The 19,749-nt window shown below is 43.2% G+C and overlaps 1 protein-coding gene across 13 annotated transcripts in view; it reads right to left on the bottom strand.

Moving 5' to 3' along the window:
- The window catches only part of UTRN (utrophin), an 863,547-nt gene that overhangs the window by 156,961 nt on the left and 686,837 nt on the right, over window positions 1-19,749 (bottom strand). For all 13 annotated transcript variants that reach the window (XM_068232090.1, XM_068232089.1, XM_068232092.1 and 10 more), the window contains one exon: window positions 7,245-7,391. In XM_068232090.1, the coding sequence (XP_068088191.1) occupies window positions 7,245-7,391 (147 nt within the window). The remainder of the gene's footprint in view (window positions 1-7,244; window positions 7,392-19,749) is intronic.

The raw sequence follows: 19,749 nt of genomic DNA, 5'->3' as shown, positions 1-19,749 counted from the left end.
AGGCGCTCAACATAGAGCCACAGAACCACCAAGGTACTTGGAATTCCCACTGCATCACCACAGCCTCTCAAGCCAAGGTAGCGGTAATCCTCGCTACCTTCCCACCCACATAGCAATCCCCTTGGCCTCCCCAGGTGACAGTAATCTCCAGGCAACAGCAGCCCCCACCTCTCCAGCTGGTGTGCTCTGAGTCCTCCATCTTGTGTCTCCACCTGGCTTGCATTATCTTTGGCACCCTTCCACACTGTGACCCTGGCGCATGTGCGATAGTGCATGTGTGATAGGGATGAACCAAGCTAGGAGGGCACACAAGACAGAGGACTTGAGGCATGCTGACTGGAGAGGTGAGAGTTTCCACTGCACTTGACTATAGATTACCAGTACTCGGGGAGGCTGCAGGGATTGCTACATGTATGTGTATGTGGGGGGGGGGGGAGCAGCTATGTGAGGGGGTAGTGGGGATTACTATGTGGAGGGGCAACAGGGGATGCCTATATGGAGAAAGGCAGTGGTCACAGCGGGGACTGCTATGTGAGGGAGCATTGGGGATTACTATGTGGGGAGGCTGAAGAGATTGCTATGTGGGGAGGTAGTGGGGATTGCTATGTGGGAGGACACCTGGCGTAATAATAGTGTATTATTGGGTCTATATGATGTACAGCTATTTTCTCCCCTCTTGGAGGAGAAAAAGTACATATTATGGACCAAAACTATAGTACATTATTATAACTGAACTTTTAAAATGAAAAAAACAAACAAACAAATAAAACATTATTTTTGAAGTCAGAGTAAGAGTAACTAGCCCTACAGACATAAAGATCATTTACCCCCTCATTTTTTCTTTGTAGAATGAGGTCTTACAACTGGTCACCACCTACTTCCTGTGAATTACAAGCCTGTTTCCTGTAGCAGACACATGGAGGTTGATTTACGAAGTGCCGGTAACATCAACACACGCACATAATAACTTTTTACCAAGTGCATTATACTAGCAATGCCCATGGAGTGTACACAGCAAGAGTTACTCTATATATGCAATCCATGTTATGTTGCTTGCGTAAATGAAGGTAAATCTGAAGTTCACTGTGTGTGTATGTCAGTTTTACTGCCACTTCGTGGATCAACTTCAAGTTTTCTACTGTAATGTGAGATGCTGGGAAATGTAGCCTGGCATCTACTATTCTTCTTAATTTGTGTATCACAAAGACGTATTTAACCGACTCGCACTCTAAATCCAGAGAGGAGAGGTAGCAAGGTGTACTGCAGTGGCAAGCACATTTGGCCAATGAAAAAGGTAATTCATTTACTAATGTTGCCTCTGTACACTGTCTTTATTTACTAATGATCCTGATTTCTAATAGAAATGTTGTATTTGGGTTCGGGTTCAATATTCTTCAAATATTACCTTTGAAGGGAACTTTAACTGAGCCGGATATGGATATTTCCTTTTAAACAATACCAATTGCTTGGCAATTGATCTCTGATCTGTCCAGCTTATCTCTTTGGCTGCAGTAGTGGCTGAATCACACACCTGAAACAAGCATGCAACTAATGCAGTCTGACTTCAGTCAGAGCACCTGATCTGCATGCTTGTTGAGGGGCTGTGGCTAAAAGTATTAAAGACACAGGATCAGCAGGAGAGTCAGGCAACTGGTATTATTTTAAAAGGAAAAATCCATATCCTTCTCAGTTTAGGTTCCCTTTAATTACCAGATGAAACCAGCATGCTGACCTGCAAACAATCCAGACTGGAAGCAATGAATACCAATTTATGGCAGCTGTAAGATCAGATTGCCTGACAAAGCTGGCTAGGAAATCACTCTGTCAATGTAATCTACACACAAGGCTGTGTACGCTGACCTCAGTACTACTAAAGAAGAGACCTAAATACTGCTGTGTTTTGAGGTTTAAGGATGGTAAACTAATTAATATGGCTGAACCTTGTATTAAAGCGCGATTAAACCCAAAAATAAACAAAGCAAATTTGCAATGTTGGTTGTATGTGATTCATGTGGATATGAACTTTCCATACAAAAAAAATCATCTGTGTAACTGGGTTTGCTGAAGTTGTGCAATATTCATGCAATGTCCATGCAACCACAAGACAGATTCTGACAGATTCCAGTTACCAGTGTTGGAGGTCTCTCCATGTACTTCCTGTGATTACACTTCTCACCTCCTGATGTAGACATGTTAGCTATTGCATTGTTGAGATTCAGAGTTATGCTGGATACACACGTTGCGTTTTGCTGCGCGATTCGCAGGATCAATTCCATCGATTCGATTATTCCAACATGTTCGATCGTGTTTCGATGGATACAGCCATCGATTTTGCATACTTAATATGCAAAATCGACGGCTGTATCCATCGAAACACGATCGAACATGTTGGAAATAATTGAATCGATGAAATCTATTTCGCGAATCGCGCGGCAAAACGCAACGTGTGTATCCAGCATTAATGTTGTCTAGGACTTACTGTTTACTATTTTGTGTGTCCCATCTGACTTGTCTGGCAACTTTTACCATGAGAAGGATAGAAAACAGACTGTATGCAGTTTCAAGCCCATTTGGCTCGTTGAAAGGCATTACGGTATGTGAACGACTCAGCTTCTATACATTGTTTATATTCTCTAATCAGCCAGACTGCTATTAGAATTTGACTAGTTCTATTCTAGGTTTATGTGAGCTTTCAGGGGGAGGAAAGGATAAGAAAATATTTTACCAAGGGCAAACACTCACTAAATAATTTATAAAGGAAAATTGTAAAAAAATAAGCAATTTTATTAATTAGGGTATTTTCAGACAATACAGCTCCTCTTTAACCACTTCAGTCTATCTGGACGACTATAGTCATCCAGATAGACACCACTCAAGTCTAAATGGACGCTTATATGCGTCCAGTGTTACAGCGGCAGTTGCGTGCAAGACCACCACTCAATCCATGCGGCATGTCCGTGTCGGCGATTGGGGTAGGGAAGCAAGGGTTTCCTGAATCAATAACAGTGCCTGGAATGAATAGACATGACCCTGTTCAGGGGCCATGTCCATTTATAATAATTAAAGGAAAGAAAAGTAAAACAAACCCCTAAAAATTAAACACTTCCTGGTTAAACTGGATCGGTTTCTACTGCCAACTAGTTGGGAAAAGTTAAATTACACACTACACATTTGTATTTAAAAAATACAATTACTCCCTTCCAGAGCCCCTCTTCCTCCAGTTACCAAAAAAAGTGTAATAAAAAAAAACAGTTAAAAAAATCCATAAATAGTTGCCTTAGGGACTCATTAATATACTCATAGCATACATATAAAAAAGGCTGTTATCTCAGTACATAAGGTCAATTGCAAATTGACCGGACACAAAAACAAACAAACCCAAAACAGAAAAAAAAACACCTTTACTTTCAAAAATTATATTGCCACCATACATTGTACTAGAAACTGTGAGAAAACGCGGAAAAGCCGCTGCATATGCCAAGAACGAGGCAGGTGATTCCGCGTCCAAGGCGGCGGTTTGCACGCATGGACACGCGTCTGGTAGTATGGTGGAATGCGGAAAAGCCGCTGCATGTCCTGACAGCAAAGCGGCTGCTTGCATGCGGCGGCGTGTGCTTGGTGTGGCTGGGTCTGTTAGTGCACCTAGACAGATGGAGAGCTATGCACGCGCGGGCCTGAATGCAGGACCTTTATACCAGCAGGGGAAGTGTCAGCTGATCAGGAAGGTCAGCTGACTCCTGTAGGACTCATGATTGGCTGAATGGTTCGGGCGGGGCAGCAGAGTCCAGCAACTATATATTCTGCTGCTTGTCAGTTGCTGGTTGTCTGCCATTGCTAACACTTGCGTGAAGGCACTCAGACCTTATCTAGACCCGACAGTGTGCCAGAACCGGCTGGAGCTGGGAATCCACACTGAGTCAGATTCTTGATAGCTGAAAGTACTAATTGTATGGTATTATTTGTTAGACCAGTTCCAGGGTGTTGAGATCAAGGCCCTCACACCCCAGACTAGGAATACTGTGTATCCTCTGTGTATTCTCTAGACTAGTTCCAGGGTGTTGTGAATACGGACCTCACACCCAAGACTAGGGAACTGTATTATCTTTTATGTTATGCTCCAGACTAGTTCCAGGGTGTTGTGAATACGGACCTCACACCCAAGGCTAAGGAACTGTATTATCATTTATGTTATACTCCAGACTAGTTCCAGGGTGTTGTGAATACGGACCTCACACCCAGACTAGGTTGTGTTATTACTGTGTTACGTTAGCCCAGTTCAGGGCAAAGCCTTACATATTAGCAGCAGGGCTTCCTGCGCCCCAGCCTTGGTCCCTCGCTCAGGGGTCCACAGGCTACAGGAATCTCACCCACCGCTCAGAGGTGAATTCCTCGGGAGTATAGGCCACCAGCTCCTCTGGTGGTCTTTACTCAGAGTTGTTACTGTTGCACCAAACACTTACACTCTCCCTGGTGTCTAGAGGTTAGACATATCTGATTATTGACGATTCCGCAGATCCTCAATAATCGGGTATATCTGTATTCTTGGGGATACTGCGGATCGCCAAGGATCAGATTCTCTCTCTGGTTGCTGACACCGATCGTTACAGAAACATACTTTAAATGTTGTGATAGCTGGAACTAATGAGCAAATAAAATGGTGGGTTTTATTTATAGTGGCATTGATTATTTTAAAACTATAAGGGATGGAATTGGAGAAATAGTGTGTTTTTTCTTTTTTTTTCTTGTTTTTGCCTATAAAATGCATAGAAAATAAAGTAATTGCTGAAAACAAGTATCATCCACAAAGAGCCTAATTTGTGGCAAAAAAAAAAAAGATATAGATCATTTATGTGTGAGAAGCAGTGATAAAGTTATGGCCAAAAGAGTGGGAGGAGCGCTCACTACGGAAAATGGCTTTTGGTGTTAAGGGTAAAATGTCCTATAGGCTGAAGTGGTTAATGCTCTTCTTTTAAATATCATACATAGTGTAGCGGTAGTATGGAGGAAATGCTGCGCTGAAGTAATATGTTGGCACTTTATAAATACACTAAATAAATAAATAAATGCTGAAAATCAGCTTTGAAAAAGTATGTTTGCAATGGCATCTCTCACATTTTTGTTATCTTGGGTCTTACTTAAAAACTTGGAATCATTCACAGAAATGTATACATTCAGCCTTATTCTTAGACAGATACATAAAGTGCGCTATTCCAAAACAAGTGCAAACAGGAAATTATGCTTAGAGAAGTACTTTACAGTTGTCAGAACTGGTGAAAACTGCATATTTTCTACAAGTACTGAATCTTCCGAACAATAAGTGAAAAGTATTTTTGTTTTGTTTTTGTTTTTCATTTTTAAACACCTTACTAAAATAAAGGCACATCTGTCCCTAAAAATAAGAGTATAATTTCAATGTTAATGAAAAATAATTATTTTGAAAAACATTTGAATGTAAAAACTGCTGAATAGAAGGATCTCCTCAGACTATGAGTTGACGCTCTGGTCGTGGAGGCGTTAAAATCCACCTACATTACAATATTGAGAAGTTCTAAAATGAATGCTGGCATTTCATCCACAAGTAGTTATACCCCAGTCTATATCTGTAGCCTCCATCAATCAACCACTGTCACTGTATGAAGAAGAATGTATAATGTTGCCAAAGTATTCAATTCAAGACTGAGATACAGACCAGAGGTGAAACAATGTAGCTACACAACATTCTAATCCTTAGTTTAAGTAATTACGCTTAGGTGTGATGATGTAATGCTGTATTTCTAAAAGAGCATTTAACATAAAAGTAACAAAATCAAATAGTTACTGAGGACAACATAAATTACCATACCAATCTAGTGCAAATCAAGTTACTGAACATCTTATTTTTAAAGGATTTACAAGTTTTTATTTGCCTTTGTTACTCCTGTGCCTGCACTCCTACACAACCATCAATAATACACTATACTGTATGTAAAGTGTAATTCTAGCACATTTTTATAGTGTAAGGAAGAGATAAAGAGACATACATATAAGGTGTACAAATGGCACTAAAAATAACTAAAATGACAGATCTGACAGGTCTCCCCACTTTAATATGACTCCCCAATGGAGTCATATTAAAGTGCGGCTGCAGCCTTGCTCAGACACAATGGGGCTTCATTCACTAAGACAAATAGCATGCCTTATCAAAGTTAACATGCCTTATCAGAGTAGCATAGCGAACTTATGCCTGCTAGTTGGCAATGACGAGAGCTCCACTCATCCTGCCCTGAGCCCCTGCCGGTTCGTAGCACTCGCTATGCTACTCTGATAAGGCATGTTAACTTTGATAAGGCGTGCTAACTTTGATAAGGCATGCTATTTGGCTTAGTGAATCAAGCCCAATGTGTTGTCTATTGCCAGGTAACACCACCAGGTGTAAAAGAGAACCCGATGCGGATCTTTAAAATCTGAATAGGACACAGAGGCATGTTCTGTGCACAATGACATGCCTCTGTGTCATTCTATTGCCGCCGCCATTCCCTCCAAGGCTTTGCTGTCCCCCGTGCAAAATAGCACCAGGCTAGCGACACTCTGCTTGTTGCTAGCCTGTTATTTACCTCGTATTTGTCAATCAGCTTCTCCTCCCCCCGCCTCCTCTATTGCAGGGCTCCCCAGCCTCTGTCCCCTCACTCAACGCCTCCATAAGCTTACTCCAATCGGAAGCTAAGCCGCAGCCCAGGCAGTACCTTTAGCGCTATTTTGCAGGGGCGACAGCAGAGCCATGGGGGGACTGGGGGCGGCAATAGAAGGACACAGAGGCATGTCATTGTGCACAGAACATGCCTCTGTGTCCTATTCAGATTTAAACAATCCTACTCAGGTTATCTTTAAGCACTGACACACGTGGTGTTACAAGTGCTGCCATTCGACAGCATTTTAATTTCACTTGAATGGTGCTTGGGGGTGGCAGATGGGCTACTGAACTGCCTGTTAACGCCACAGTTCAGCTTCCTGTCTGAAAGAGGCCCAAGAACTGTCATTGTCTTCTCTCGACTGCCACAGCAAATTTGTTGCAGATGCTGGTGCAGTAAATTGCAGGCATAGGTGCATGAAAATGTTGACCAATCTGTCTCATGTAGTGCTTCAGTGATGCTGGTTTCTACTTTCTTCTTGTACAGCGAAATAGTTTAATGTATTTTTTGTTTCATCACAAATCACGATGATGGAAAAAGACTCTGATGATGAAAGTCAAGTAATAAGTGTAATACCTGTAGGAGTTTCCATCTGATGTTCAGGTCATCCAACTGGCGAGCCGTTTTTGCAGATGGCTGAATATCTAAGGCAGAGAGCTGACCAGCCACATCATTCACTGTCTTCACTTTTGAGCTGATGGGTGCAATTTCCTCTCCAAATGCCTGTCAAAGTGAAGAAGAAAAGATAAATATTTCCAACGTTAGTCAGCAGTGTAAAACTTTGAGAAGGTGATAGCAGAATAAGTATCTTCATTTGTGGAGAGGCATACAGTAAGATCTATAAAATAAATAGAGTTTATTCATCCGACGACATTTTATTACATCATAAAAATAATGGATAGCTCTCAGTAATGAAAGCTGGAAAGCACTTTATGTTATTTATAGGAGTCGGTGACTGGCAGTACACAGTTTACGTGCAGCATTGGGATTCATCATGCAGGTCTATTAACGTGATACCTATTAAGACCACCTGTAGGCTCAGATGCTATTAGTCCTGAGCAGAGTTCCGGTTAATTAGTTTCCTGAAATTTACACAGAAGGCCATCAGTAATGGTTACCTCTTCAGTTGTTTATGACACTGCTTAAGTGAAATTGAATGGCGGCTTGTTGTGTTTCTATGGAATCTATGAGTTTGGTCCTCTTTCAAGTGCTCTCCAAAATGGGACATTTAAAGGTCAACTTCTCAAAAAAACTCATGTTCAGTTTTAGTTGGAAAAGCACTGGAGCAGACATTTTTTTTACTACTGTTGTTGTCTGCAGAAAAAAAATTATCAAACAGAAGCAATAGCAGAAATGGAAACCTGGAGACATTCGAAACTATCCCAAAAATAGGATTTTTTTAAAGGCACTTAAGGGCTTTGCCTTCGCAATTACTTCTCTAGTTATATGCTTTTCCCAAGTCTATAAATCAAAATTCTAAAATCAGAGTGAGGCAACAAGCATTTTGAAGGGATCTGAGCACTGTTTTTGTAAAAAATACAAAATTAACCTCTCCTGCTGAAGGTCTGTAAATGGTGTGAGCCTTCGGGTGGATGCGCAGGTTGGGAGTGGCAAGCATTACTTATCTTTGGGGGTAGCAGTGGATGGGGTGTTAGGAAACACCCAAAAATTGGAGACCAAATGGTGTATGTCAGTAACACTAAAAATAATATGATGATAAAACGTCTACTCACAAAGGTGGGTAGCTGGGGGCAATCGACCACAGAAAGCAGGTGGAGATAATGAACCTGTCTCCATTCAGGGTGTCTTTAGATGTTTTCCCTTTCTTTCTGGTTAATTGATTAATTTGTCTGGTAAAGTTAGCCCATGGTGAGTTTAGCTTGATTTTTGAATTCACAGGCATATTGCACTTTTTATTTTTATGTGGAAATGTAACACATAAAGATGTTATTGTTGCTGCTTATACCTGTGTGCATGAGTGAGCATCCATGAACACATGTATATTGTGATGATTTGCTCAGCTGCCTGTGCAGGCAGGCAGCCTTTTGACCATTGTGTAGGTTTACATGCTGCGGGACTCTGGAAAGAAGAGCTTCTGTCAGTTTTGCAGCTTGTGCTTGCAGAGGAATTTGCATACGTTGTCATGCAAATTGCCTGGCCACATTCATTGGAGGCGTGTACTATAAGTACTATGTCTTTCCCACAATGCTTCGCTGGTCATAAGGATTTCGTCCTATGTAACACTCCTGGTGGGGTGTCAGCCTTACTCTCTGTTTGAAGATCAGCTTAGAGTAATTCCTGGAAACCGTGCTAGGCAGATTTCCCTAGTGCAGTTAGGATTGTTTATCTGTTTTGTTTGTCTGTTGCGATTGTCCTGTCCCAGCGGTGGTCGATAGGAAGTCGTTCTGATCTCTGTTCTTGGAGCATAGCTGGTGCAGCGGTTGCTACCAGCTATCTCTTCTGTTCTGCCTCTCTGGATCGCGCTAGCCACTTTTCGCTAGCGCTGTGGATCCTTCTGTTCTGTCTCCTGGGATCGCGCTAGCCACTTTTCGCTAGTGCTGTGGATCCTTCTGTTCTGCTATTGTGTCTTCCTGGATCGCGCTAGCCACTTTTCGCTAGTGCTGTGGATCCTATCTCTCGCTTGTCCCTGTTTTCGTGTGTCTGTCTTGTCTGCTACGACCGCTTGCTGGAGGCTCGGTGAGGTAACCGTTAAGCAAGCGTTCGCGTCCTCTGTTTCATGTTTGTCTGTCGATGGTTAGTTAGGCGTGCTTGTCTCTATTGTGCTTATCACGTGGAGACCACGCATAACCGCGTGCACTGTTGCGAATGAGTGCGGTGTTCGCGGTTAGCTAGCGTTTGTTATTTTCCGCATCTTCTCATTGTATTATTTGCTGTGCCTTTGCTACCCTCGTATTCTATTCTGATCTGCCTTGTGTCACGTCTGGCGATCGCACCTCTCGCGATCGCGTTCCTATTTCATATCTGCTGTTGTGTGTGCGCGGTCGCGGGGTTGCGACTGGATTGGCGCACACACATACAACCTGTCCCTTTGCTCGTTCTCATTCGCAATCGCCTCTCTTGCGATTGCGTTCTGCGCTTCGTACAATTCCTGTCTGGCATTTGTGGAGGTACAGAGGATTGGTTCCTCTGCACTCCCCAGCGCCATCTGCCGACAGGAATTTCCCTCTACAGGTGCGTAGCACCTTTTGCTGGGTGCCTGCAATTACACGCTTGTGGAGGATTTCCGCCGTATCAGCGCACGCGTTGTGCGCTGCTCACGGAGAAAGTTCCACAAGCGTTACAGTATGACCAGCCCAACCCAAAACCCCAGTGTAGACGGAATTTCCGATTTGTACGATTTTGTCGAATATGGCTCTTATACCTTTAAGAGATTTAAAAAACTTGAACCTGAATCAGCAGACGAATTTTTGTCTGAGTGTACGAAACTGTTAGCGAACCCTGAATTCCAATGCACCCCAGTGTCTACCTGGGCTCCCCAAATGGTCTACATTCTGTTGGGGGGCGAAATGTCAATGTGGGCTTATGATGTGTTAGATCATACCACCCTGAGTCAAAGACCCCTGGAATTCTTGGCCTTTCTAATTCACAATTGGCTGAGATTACCTCAATTACCATGCCCACTTAATGAGTTGTTGTCAGCAGCTCAATCAGCTGTTCCATCTACTCTTTCATCCATAAAGCAGCCATCCAAAGCCTCTAAGTCTAAACGTAAAAGATCTAGGAAGGCTTCCCAGCGGAAAGATCCATTGCCCATAGCAACCACAAATAAAGAGGTTATTTCTGTCAAGTCTGAAATGGGCAAAACCATGCAGTATGATAATGATGTTTATAATGCATCTGCTGATCAGTTTCCAGGTTTTTTGCCCCAATCCAAAGCTTATTTGGATCCTGCTATAGGTAGGATCGCACACTACATTAAAGCAGTTAAAAAATCTGTTCTTGTTCCTGAACTCCACCCCTATGAAGATTATCTGGATACTGGCCTGTTTGAACCCCCATTTGCTTCCTGGGATGTTGGGGCCTTGTTGGAGGAATTCGATTTTGATTGGAAAGCCTTTTGCGATTTTTACATCGCAAAAAGCGAAGATGTCTTGAATGCTTGTCTTGATTCTATGTACCTTCTGATTGATTCCGATGAATGTGACAAGGATGATGTGGATCTGGTGATCTATGTATGGCAAACGATTTTGGATGAGTTGCACACACACCAACCAATTGATTCCAATAAAGAGACATCGTTGTCGGATGATTGTTCCTGCCTTTCTGGGGTAAAGCATGAGAGTCTTGACTTTGTGCAATCTGAAATGAATGAGTATGCCGCTGTGGTTGATTCCTGTGCGAATCCTGAAGGATTCTCTCCTGACAGTGTGCAGTTTGAATCTGTGCGATCTGATGCCTGTTTCTCGGATGTTCCTGCAGATTGTGATCGGCATGAGTCTGCCGATTTCCTCAAGGATGTGTGGGATCCTTTGTCATTTAGAAACAGATCTTTGAGATCTTCCATCTGTGACCCTGCTATGGGGAAAGTTTCTCGACTGTGTAGCGTCAAAAGTAAAATTAATATGCCTAATAAAGTTTATCCTGTTGATGTCGCTATTTCTTCTGCAAATGATTCCCTGTCTCACCCTGTTCTCACCTGTAAGGGCCCGTTGCCTGGAGACAGTTGCTCCAGTATTTCGGTCCTAGATGCCTTGCAGTCTGCTCCGCAGATCGCGGAGGTTTGCGCTATGGAAGCATCAGTTTTTACAACCTGAAGTGAATTTTGATTCGCAGGCTTTGCGTTCTGATTCCTCGGATTCGACATTGTTAGCCGAATCTAAGAGTGAGACAGCGCTTCGGTTTTGCGAATCTGATGCTGAACCTTCTGTGCCTTATTCAGAGACGCTTTCTCTGAGCCTGCCCTGTACCATGAATAACAAAACGATGTCCAATCACACTGACATTTGGGAGTCCCTTTCTTGCTTTGAAGAAAGTTCTGACTCTCCACCCTGTACTCTGGATGAGTCGATATTGCCTTGTACAATATCTCCTGCCCTGCCCCTAGAGGCTCGTCTAGGTATTGCTGCTATTTTTTTCCTGTCTTTCTGCAGTTTTGGAGTTGCAAGCTAGTTTGACTACTACGCAGAATTCTGGGTGCAGCGAGATTAAAGTTAGGGAGTCAGTGTGTGGTCCAGTGAATATTCCTGTACGTTCCACTCATGATGATGAAATTCAGTCTCAGTTTATGGTGGAACCTTCCCTGGGAAATCTGCCCTGTTCTCAAAATAAAGTTCCAGTTTTGCCCTGTAACATGGATAGTACAGAATCCTTCTTAGAAAACTTGAAAAATGATGTTCCAGAGGTCTTGTTTGATGTTCTGGAGGTCTCCGAGTTCCTCCCAAAGGGTGCAGAACTTGTAGGAGATGTCTCCTGCCCCCCAAGTCCTTCTGAGGTGTTACCCTCTTCCGTAGGCATTGCTGCCTTGCTGGCTACCTTTTCAGCTCTGATGGAGCTTCACTCATATGTAGTCAATGATGATATTATTGTCACAGAAATTTCTGAATTTGTATCCAAGTCTTCTTTTGAAAGTCCAGTGCCTGTGACCTCCACTCATGATGATTCTCTGTCCGGTACTGGTTTTGGTCTTGTCGTGCCAGACTCTGAGGTTGGCAGTTCCCCGACATGTCCTGAGGTTTCTCCTGTGCTGGTGTACCCCAGTGTGCTCTGTGACCCAGAAAGCCCAAGTGTGCCTCGGTTACCAGCGTACTCAGATGCTTCCTCGGTGGAGACATGCTCTGATATGGCCTGCCTGCTTGCATGCCCAGAAGTGGTCCCTGAAAGTCTTTATCTTGATGGGTGTCCTCGTAATTCTGAATCCAGAATTGTCATTGGTTCCATGGGGGTTCTTGGTAATTCTCCATGTGAGCCTGGTGATTGTTCTGCCCTCTTGGGATCTCTGTGGAGCTTCAAAAGTTTCTGGGAGATTCCGGGAGAAATTTTGCTTGGTACCCTGGATAAGATCAACGGTGGCTTTTGTGTTGTAAGGGACACTTCGAACAGGTATTGTGGCAGGTTTGGTATTTTCGGACGCTCCTTGGAAGGTGGTGGGTATTGTCTGGAGGGTGTCGATGGCTTCTTCTCTGGCGTTCACAGTCCTGATGGGTGTTATACTGAGACTGGTAGTACTGATGGGCATGTTTCGGTGGCTTCTGTTTCCGATGAGGTCGGTTTCGGGTGGACTGACTCTGGAATTGGACCTTGTTGGGCTGCCCCGACCTTCATGAGTCTTCAGTTTGAGTCTGTTGCTAATAGCAGTTTTGAGGGTCGTCTGGAATTCGACCCTGGAGGGGGGGGGGGGGGGGGGTACTGTGATGATTTGCTCAGCTGTCTGTGCAGGCAGGCAGCCTTTTGACCATTGTGTTGATTTACATGCTGCAGGACTCTGGAAAGAAGAGCTTCTGTCAGTTTTGCAGCTTGTGCTTGCAGAGGAATTTGCATACGTTGTCATGCAAATTGCCTGGCCACATTCATTGGAGGCGTGTACTATAAGTACTATGTCTTTCCCACAATGCTTCGCTGGTCATAAGGATTTCGTCCTATGTAGCACTCCTGGTGGGGTGTCAGCCTTACTCTCTGTTTGAAGATCAGCTTAGAGTAATTCCTGGAAACTGTGCTAGGCAGATTTCCCTAGTGCAGTTAGGATTGTTTATCTGTTTTGTTTGTCTGTTGCGATTGTCCTGTCCCAGCGGTGGTCGATAGGAAGTCGTTCTGATCTCTGTTCTTGGAGCATAGCTGGTGCAGCGGTTGCTACCAGCTATCTCTTCTGTTCTGCCACTCTGGATCGCGCTAGCCACTTTTCGCTAGCGCTGTGGATCCTTCTGTTCTGTCTCCTGGGATCGCGCTAGCCACTTTTCGCTAGTGCTGTGGATCCTTCTGTTCTGCTATTGTGTCTTCCTGGATCGCGCTAGCCACTTTTCGCTAGTGCTGTGGATCCTATCTCTCGCTTGTCCCTGTTTTCGTGTGTCTGTCTTGTCTGCTACGACCGCTTGCTGGAGGCTCGGTGAGGTAACCGTTAAGCAAGCGTTCGTGTCCTCTGTTTCATGTTTGTCTGTCGATGGTTAGTTAGGCGTGCTTGTCTCTATTGTGCTTATCACGTGGAGACCGCGCATAACCGCGTGCACTGTTGCAAATGAGTGCGGTGTTCGCGGTTAGCTAGCGTTTGTTATTTTCCGCATCTTCTCATTGTATTATTTGCTGTGCCTTTGCTACCCTCGTATTCTATTCTGATCTGCCTTGTGTCACGTCTGGCGATCGCACCTCTCGCGATCGCGTTCCTATTTCATATCTGCTGTTGTGTGTGCGCGGTCGCGGGGTGGCGACTGGATTGGCGCACACACATACAACCTGTCCCTTTGCTCGTTCTCATTCGCAATCGCCTCTCTTGCGATTGCGTTCTGCGCTTCGTACAATTCCTGTCTGGCATTTGTGGAGGTACAGAGGATTGGTTCCTCTGCACTCCCCAGTGCCATCTGCCAACAGGAATCTCCCTCTACAGGTGCGTAGCACCTTTTGCTGGGTGCCTGCAATTACACGCTTGTGGAGGATTTCCGCCGTATCAGCGCACGCGTTGTGCGCTGCTCCCGGAGAAAGTTCCACAATCGTTACATACATATGTATATTTATGCATGCAGGAACCATGAACTCATATATATGTGTATACCCATGCAAGCAGGAACTAAGTACACATACAGATATATGCATGCGATAACCTGCATAGCAGATGAATATAGGCGATGTCTTATCACTATCCTCTCTACATATGTTAATGCAATTATTTCTTAGCAGCATGTTTACCATTGTGTGATGCTTCTTATATTTTATTGTTTTTTATTGTTTATTATTTATTGTTCTATACTTATTTCAAAGATATTCTGTCCACAGAGTGTATGTATTGAGCTTTGTACATTTATTGATTTTAGGTACTCTTATTGGCCTGAGGAAGTGGGCTTAGACCTGTGAAACGTGTTGCCTGTGCAATAATAAAATTCTCTCTATGAGAATGTCCTCATTGAGGTAAGCCACCTCATTTATCATTTGTATTGTTGTTTTTAACTACGTTTTATAAACCCCTGGGCACTTCTTTACCCTCATTGTGCTTTGGGTAGGCAGCGCCCTAGCACCTCCCCATATGCTTGATTCGGAGACACATTTTTAAGCACCTGCAGTGAGGTATGTGGATCCAGCATGAACACACTCATGTGCTAACCTTATGTTAAGTGGGTTCATTTTTTTCATTTATTCATGGAGTGGTACATCAAATTTGTCAATAACTGTAAATTACCCTAGTCAAATCAAACCAAGTCCTAGCTGTGCCCTGATCAGACAGAAGGCCATCAGTGAGTCCAGGCGGCACAAAGCTGACATACATTTCCTTGGTTTCTGTGGGATTTCCTACACTATTACTATAACTTCCTTTATTTCAAACAATTACCGGCAAGCACTTAGATTTGAGCTGCACTATGCCATTGCTGTAATATGCTTACAGGTAATCAACAGAATGCTGTAATAAGTGAATACATCCACTCCAACTTCAAAAGGACAAGGTCGTAGGGTAGCTAGAGGTGTATGATGATTTCCTAGTTACTTGAGCAATATTCTCTATCTTGGAACGCCAAGGCTACAATTTGATACAAAGCAGAAAACTCATTTCTCTGGATTGAACAGGCGGTATTCGTGAGCTTGTCATATGTCTATAAAATGCATTCGTTCCACGCTGCTCCTTGCTTTATCAGTATTCAGGTACAGTAAATGTTATTTCAAGCAACTTATTTTCTTTAGTGCATGATATTAATATAAAGGCCAAGAGAGAGACATGAGTCAGAAAAAAATAAAACCACTAGACTACTGCACAGTCCTTAACGTGACACTGCAACTTATTCAGCAATAATGGGTACTATCCGAGAATGAAATAGAGCAGAAGAATTGTTCTCCAAACATATATCCACCAGACACATCAACACAATTCTCTATACTACCAACTAACGCTGTATTAGATGTCACCACTAGGTGGCAATGTTGCATTCATATCCCTTGGAGATTCATTCAATTTTATAATCTGCAATTTCTCTCTAATAAGATAGTGGCTGATTATCAACTAATGGCAATTTCCTTAAAAGGGTATGTTGGCTGTCCTTTTCTAGTGGTTTAACAGAATGATTACTTCTTTATAAATTAAAATGTAGCTTTTGCCTTCGATTGGTCTTAATCACAAATGTGTTCAAAACTAGCAAAAAATGTGAGTTTTGAGCAGTTTTTAACACTTTATATTCTGAGATCATCTCTCTTTAGTAAATTCCTGTAACAATAAACTTTTCACTGAGATAGGGAAAGTGTTCTGATTTGAGTTTATTGATTAAGCCAGAGGTGGCAAACTTGATCACACAAGGGACCAAATGTAAAACACAGCGTAAGTTGTGGGCCAAATTCCGGTTCTGTACAGCACTAATTAAAATCACGCCCTGTTTGGCACGTTATTCCTTTATATGTTATATATTTCAATTAGCCCGCCGAACACTACCACCGATCGTGCCACTCACTTGCCCTGCCGTCGGTATGATTTCATTACCTTCTGACCCCGAGATCACTGTGAGAAAATCTCATTGGCTCACACTGATCACAGGGTCAGGAGCCAATGAAATGGGCTTCTGACCAACTCACAGAGCTCTGCCGTTATAGCGATGGCAGAGCAAGGGAGCTTCAGTGATAGGTGAGTGGCCTGATCGGCAGTAATAGTAGTGGTGGGTCTGGCCGGCGTGTCGTCGGTAAGCCCGTTTTTTGTGCCAGCGGTCTCAGGTCCCTTTACGACCAGAGACCGCTGGTACCAAAGTGGTTTAACCTCCTTAGCGGTAACCCCGTGTGTGACACGGGGTAAGCCGCCGGAGGGTGCCGCTCAGGCCCTGCTGGGCCGATTTACTTAATTTTTTTTTTGCTGGACGCAGCTAGCACTTTGCTAGCTGCGCCAGCACCCCGATCGCCGCCGCCGCGCGCCCGATCGCCGATATCCGGTGCGGCGCGCGGCCCCCCCCCCCCCCCAGACCCCGAGCGCTGCCTGGCCAATCAGTGCCAGGCAGCGCCGAGGGGTGGATCGGGTCTCCCAATGACGTCCCGACGTCGCTGACGTCGGTGACGTCATCCCGCCCCGTCGCCATGGTGACGGGGGAAGCCCTCCAGGAAATCCCGTTCTTTGAACGGGATTTCCTGATCGCCTATCGCCGGAGGCGATCGGCGGGGCTGTAGCGAGCCCTCGGCTCGCTACATGATAAAAAAAATAAAAAATTTAAAAAAAACTGTTGCGCTTCCCCCTGGCGGTATTTTTCATACCGCCAAGGGGGTTAAGTGTACCTGTTATGACTGATAGCAGAACACAGAAAAACTTTCAAAATACCCATGTTTACATTAATTATCCTGATTTCAGTATCAAAACAGCTTCTTTTATTTATATATATATATATATATATATTTTTATCCCCTGAAGACGGCATTAGCCGAAACTAGTCGGGACAGGAGCGGGCAGCAGGACACAGGGTCGAGTAGAGGGGCCTAAGTACCACATTGAGTGGGAAGCGATATCAGCCAGAGAGGGTCCTAAGTGGATTGGGACCCTCTTTAAGTAACTGTTTATACTTGTCATTTTATCCAGGAATAAAAGTTTTAAATACTCCACTAAAAGCCTCCCTGTTTACTCTTTTTGCATGTTGAGTGCACACAGGTGGAGGTGTGGAGAAATATATCTATCAAGAGGAGTGTATTTGTGCTGTGGAATTGTGCATATTTATATATTGCTGTATATCCATCCTCTCAGTGATGTTTAACCTGGGCTTGAAGTCACGCAGCCTTCTGCCCCAGAGCACTCTGGGAGATCAATTGACATCCTTGTTTACTACGCAGAAGCATTTTGCCTGCACCACTGATGAATTTAAGAATGTAAACGCAACTGAGGTAAGAATTTATAATGGGCAAACATTGCTTGATTATAAAGCGAATATTGTTAAAATAAAGTTTCCTCTTTAATACTAACCATTAACCTTAGTTTATGCAAAAAAAACCTCTCCCTAACACCAATCAATTCTAACCCTAAACTATTATCATGGTAATACTCTTGTGCCCAGTGCTAGCTCAAAATGGAATTTTGTAACGGTGGACAGCTGTTTGATGACAAAAACTCCGCACTGCCTGTAGCACTAGCAACCAATCAAGAATTCAGTTTCATATTAATGTAATAATTCACAAAACTTAATTCTACAATGTGTTTCACCAAGGAATGAATGTACCTCATTATGACATAATCATTTTTTCTCCGGCCAATGTTTGCCTTCTACAGGGAGATTTCAATATATCAACCAATTTTTAGCACCTATAAAACTCTGAGTCATTCAAACTGGACCTAGGAGCGTGCATAAAATATCTAAAACAAGACACGAAGTGAAATGATTATCATGGCTTGTGACTTTATTATATTGCAGCAGCTGGTTAGTGATTCACGTTTATAGATCGCTTGCTAGCAAAATCTTGATTTAATTGAACATGTAATTTTTGTTGAAATGTATGAAGGTGATAAAACCATGGCGTTATTTCATTCTAATTAATTTTTCATACCAAATGTAATTGAAAGAAATAATTGCTGGAGGCACCTTCTGTTCATGTATTACATATGGCATGCACAGCTGACATTGCTGACCACTGAGACAGGAAAGACAGGAGGTCATCTGTGATGTAATATGTACAGCTAAGAGACGTGGACTAATGAATTCCAATAATGAAGGACAGTACATTTTCCATCCCCTGTAGATATCTCTCTCTCCCAAAACCTATGGCAGTATATACAGTGCATCTACAGTGAACTATAAAAGTTGTCCTGAAATGTTAGAGGGTACTTTTCGGTGTGCATGTATGATCTTGCAACCGAACCCAGGCATGCAGGACATAGTACTGTAGGTGAAAAAACAAAAACAAAGCAGTCAATGATTATTTATCAACAAGAGAGCACAGTGGGCTGGCATTCAAAGATCAAAGATGGTGGAGAGGATGACCTAGGCTGCTGTGTGCAGCTTGTCAGTGTGCTCAAAACCAAAGCAGTTCAATACAACAACAAGACAGTGGAAATGCTTGGCACTACTGACAATTTATTGCTTCATTCACTTGACTTGACAGAGAATGCATAAAGAGTCCATACCTATCAAGCAAAAAGGTAATTTTAAGTGAAATATATCAAATAGTTAAGGTCTCTAACATCAGCATATTCCAACCATGGGTCCCAGGTTTTCTGAAACCATATGATCATAGGTAATTGCTAGCATCCAGGTTGTTATCATGAGTCTATGAACTCTTTGGTTTACCGGTTCAAGTACCAGTCTGGGTTGTCTCCATTGTGACGCTAAATAAGATTTAGCCACCATAGCAATACATTGGATAAGTCTATGGGTAGGAAATTTAGTAGAAGACCTTTTATAGCCTAGGAGAAGGATGGCGGGATGTCTAGAGAATGGACGCTTGATAACTTTAGTGATAAGAGTACAGACTATTCCAAAAACATATTGCTCCAGGGCATGTCCACCAAATGTGGTAAAGAGTCCCATCTTCGGGACACCCCCTAAAGCAAGATTTACTGGTAGAGGGAGAAATCGTATGGAGCCTAACCGGAGTCAAATATGTGCGATGAAGAAGTTTGGCATTAGTTTCTATCGTGGAATAGAAAAGACTTCCCCTAAATAAAGTCTCAAAGCAAGATGACCAGGTTGAAGGGGTATATGATGACATCAAGTCTGCACTCCAGGCAGATAAAGTGGCTCTGGTCTTTGGATTAGAGGCGAAGGGTGAGCAAGACAGCCAGGCAATATGCATCATTTAAAAGGAAATTTTTCAGCCGGAACTGAAGCTGTTAAAAATATGAAAGCACACACATGACATTCAGTCTAAGTTACAACCATCATGTTTTGCTCTGAATTTTAGTTGTAATTATGGGTTTTATAGCTATGCTTGTGTGCAATTCACTGTCTGACTATACAGATGCACGCCCTGTACT

The sequence above is a fragment of the Hyperolius riggenbachi genome, chromosome 4, assembly GCF_040937935.1.
Source record: "Hyperolius riggenbachi isolate aHypRig1 chromosome 4, aHypRig1.pri, whole genome shotgun sequence".
Classification (NCBI taxonomy): domain Eukaryota; kingdom Metazoa; phylum Chordata; class Amphibia; order Anura; family Hyperoliidae; genus Hyperolius; species Hyperolius riggenbachi.
This window is presented reverse-complemented; position numbering and strand designations above follow the sequence as displayed.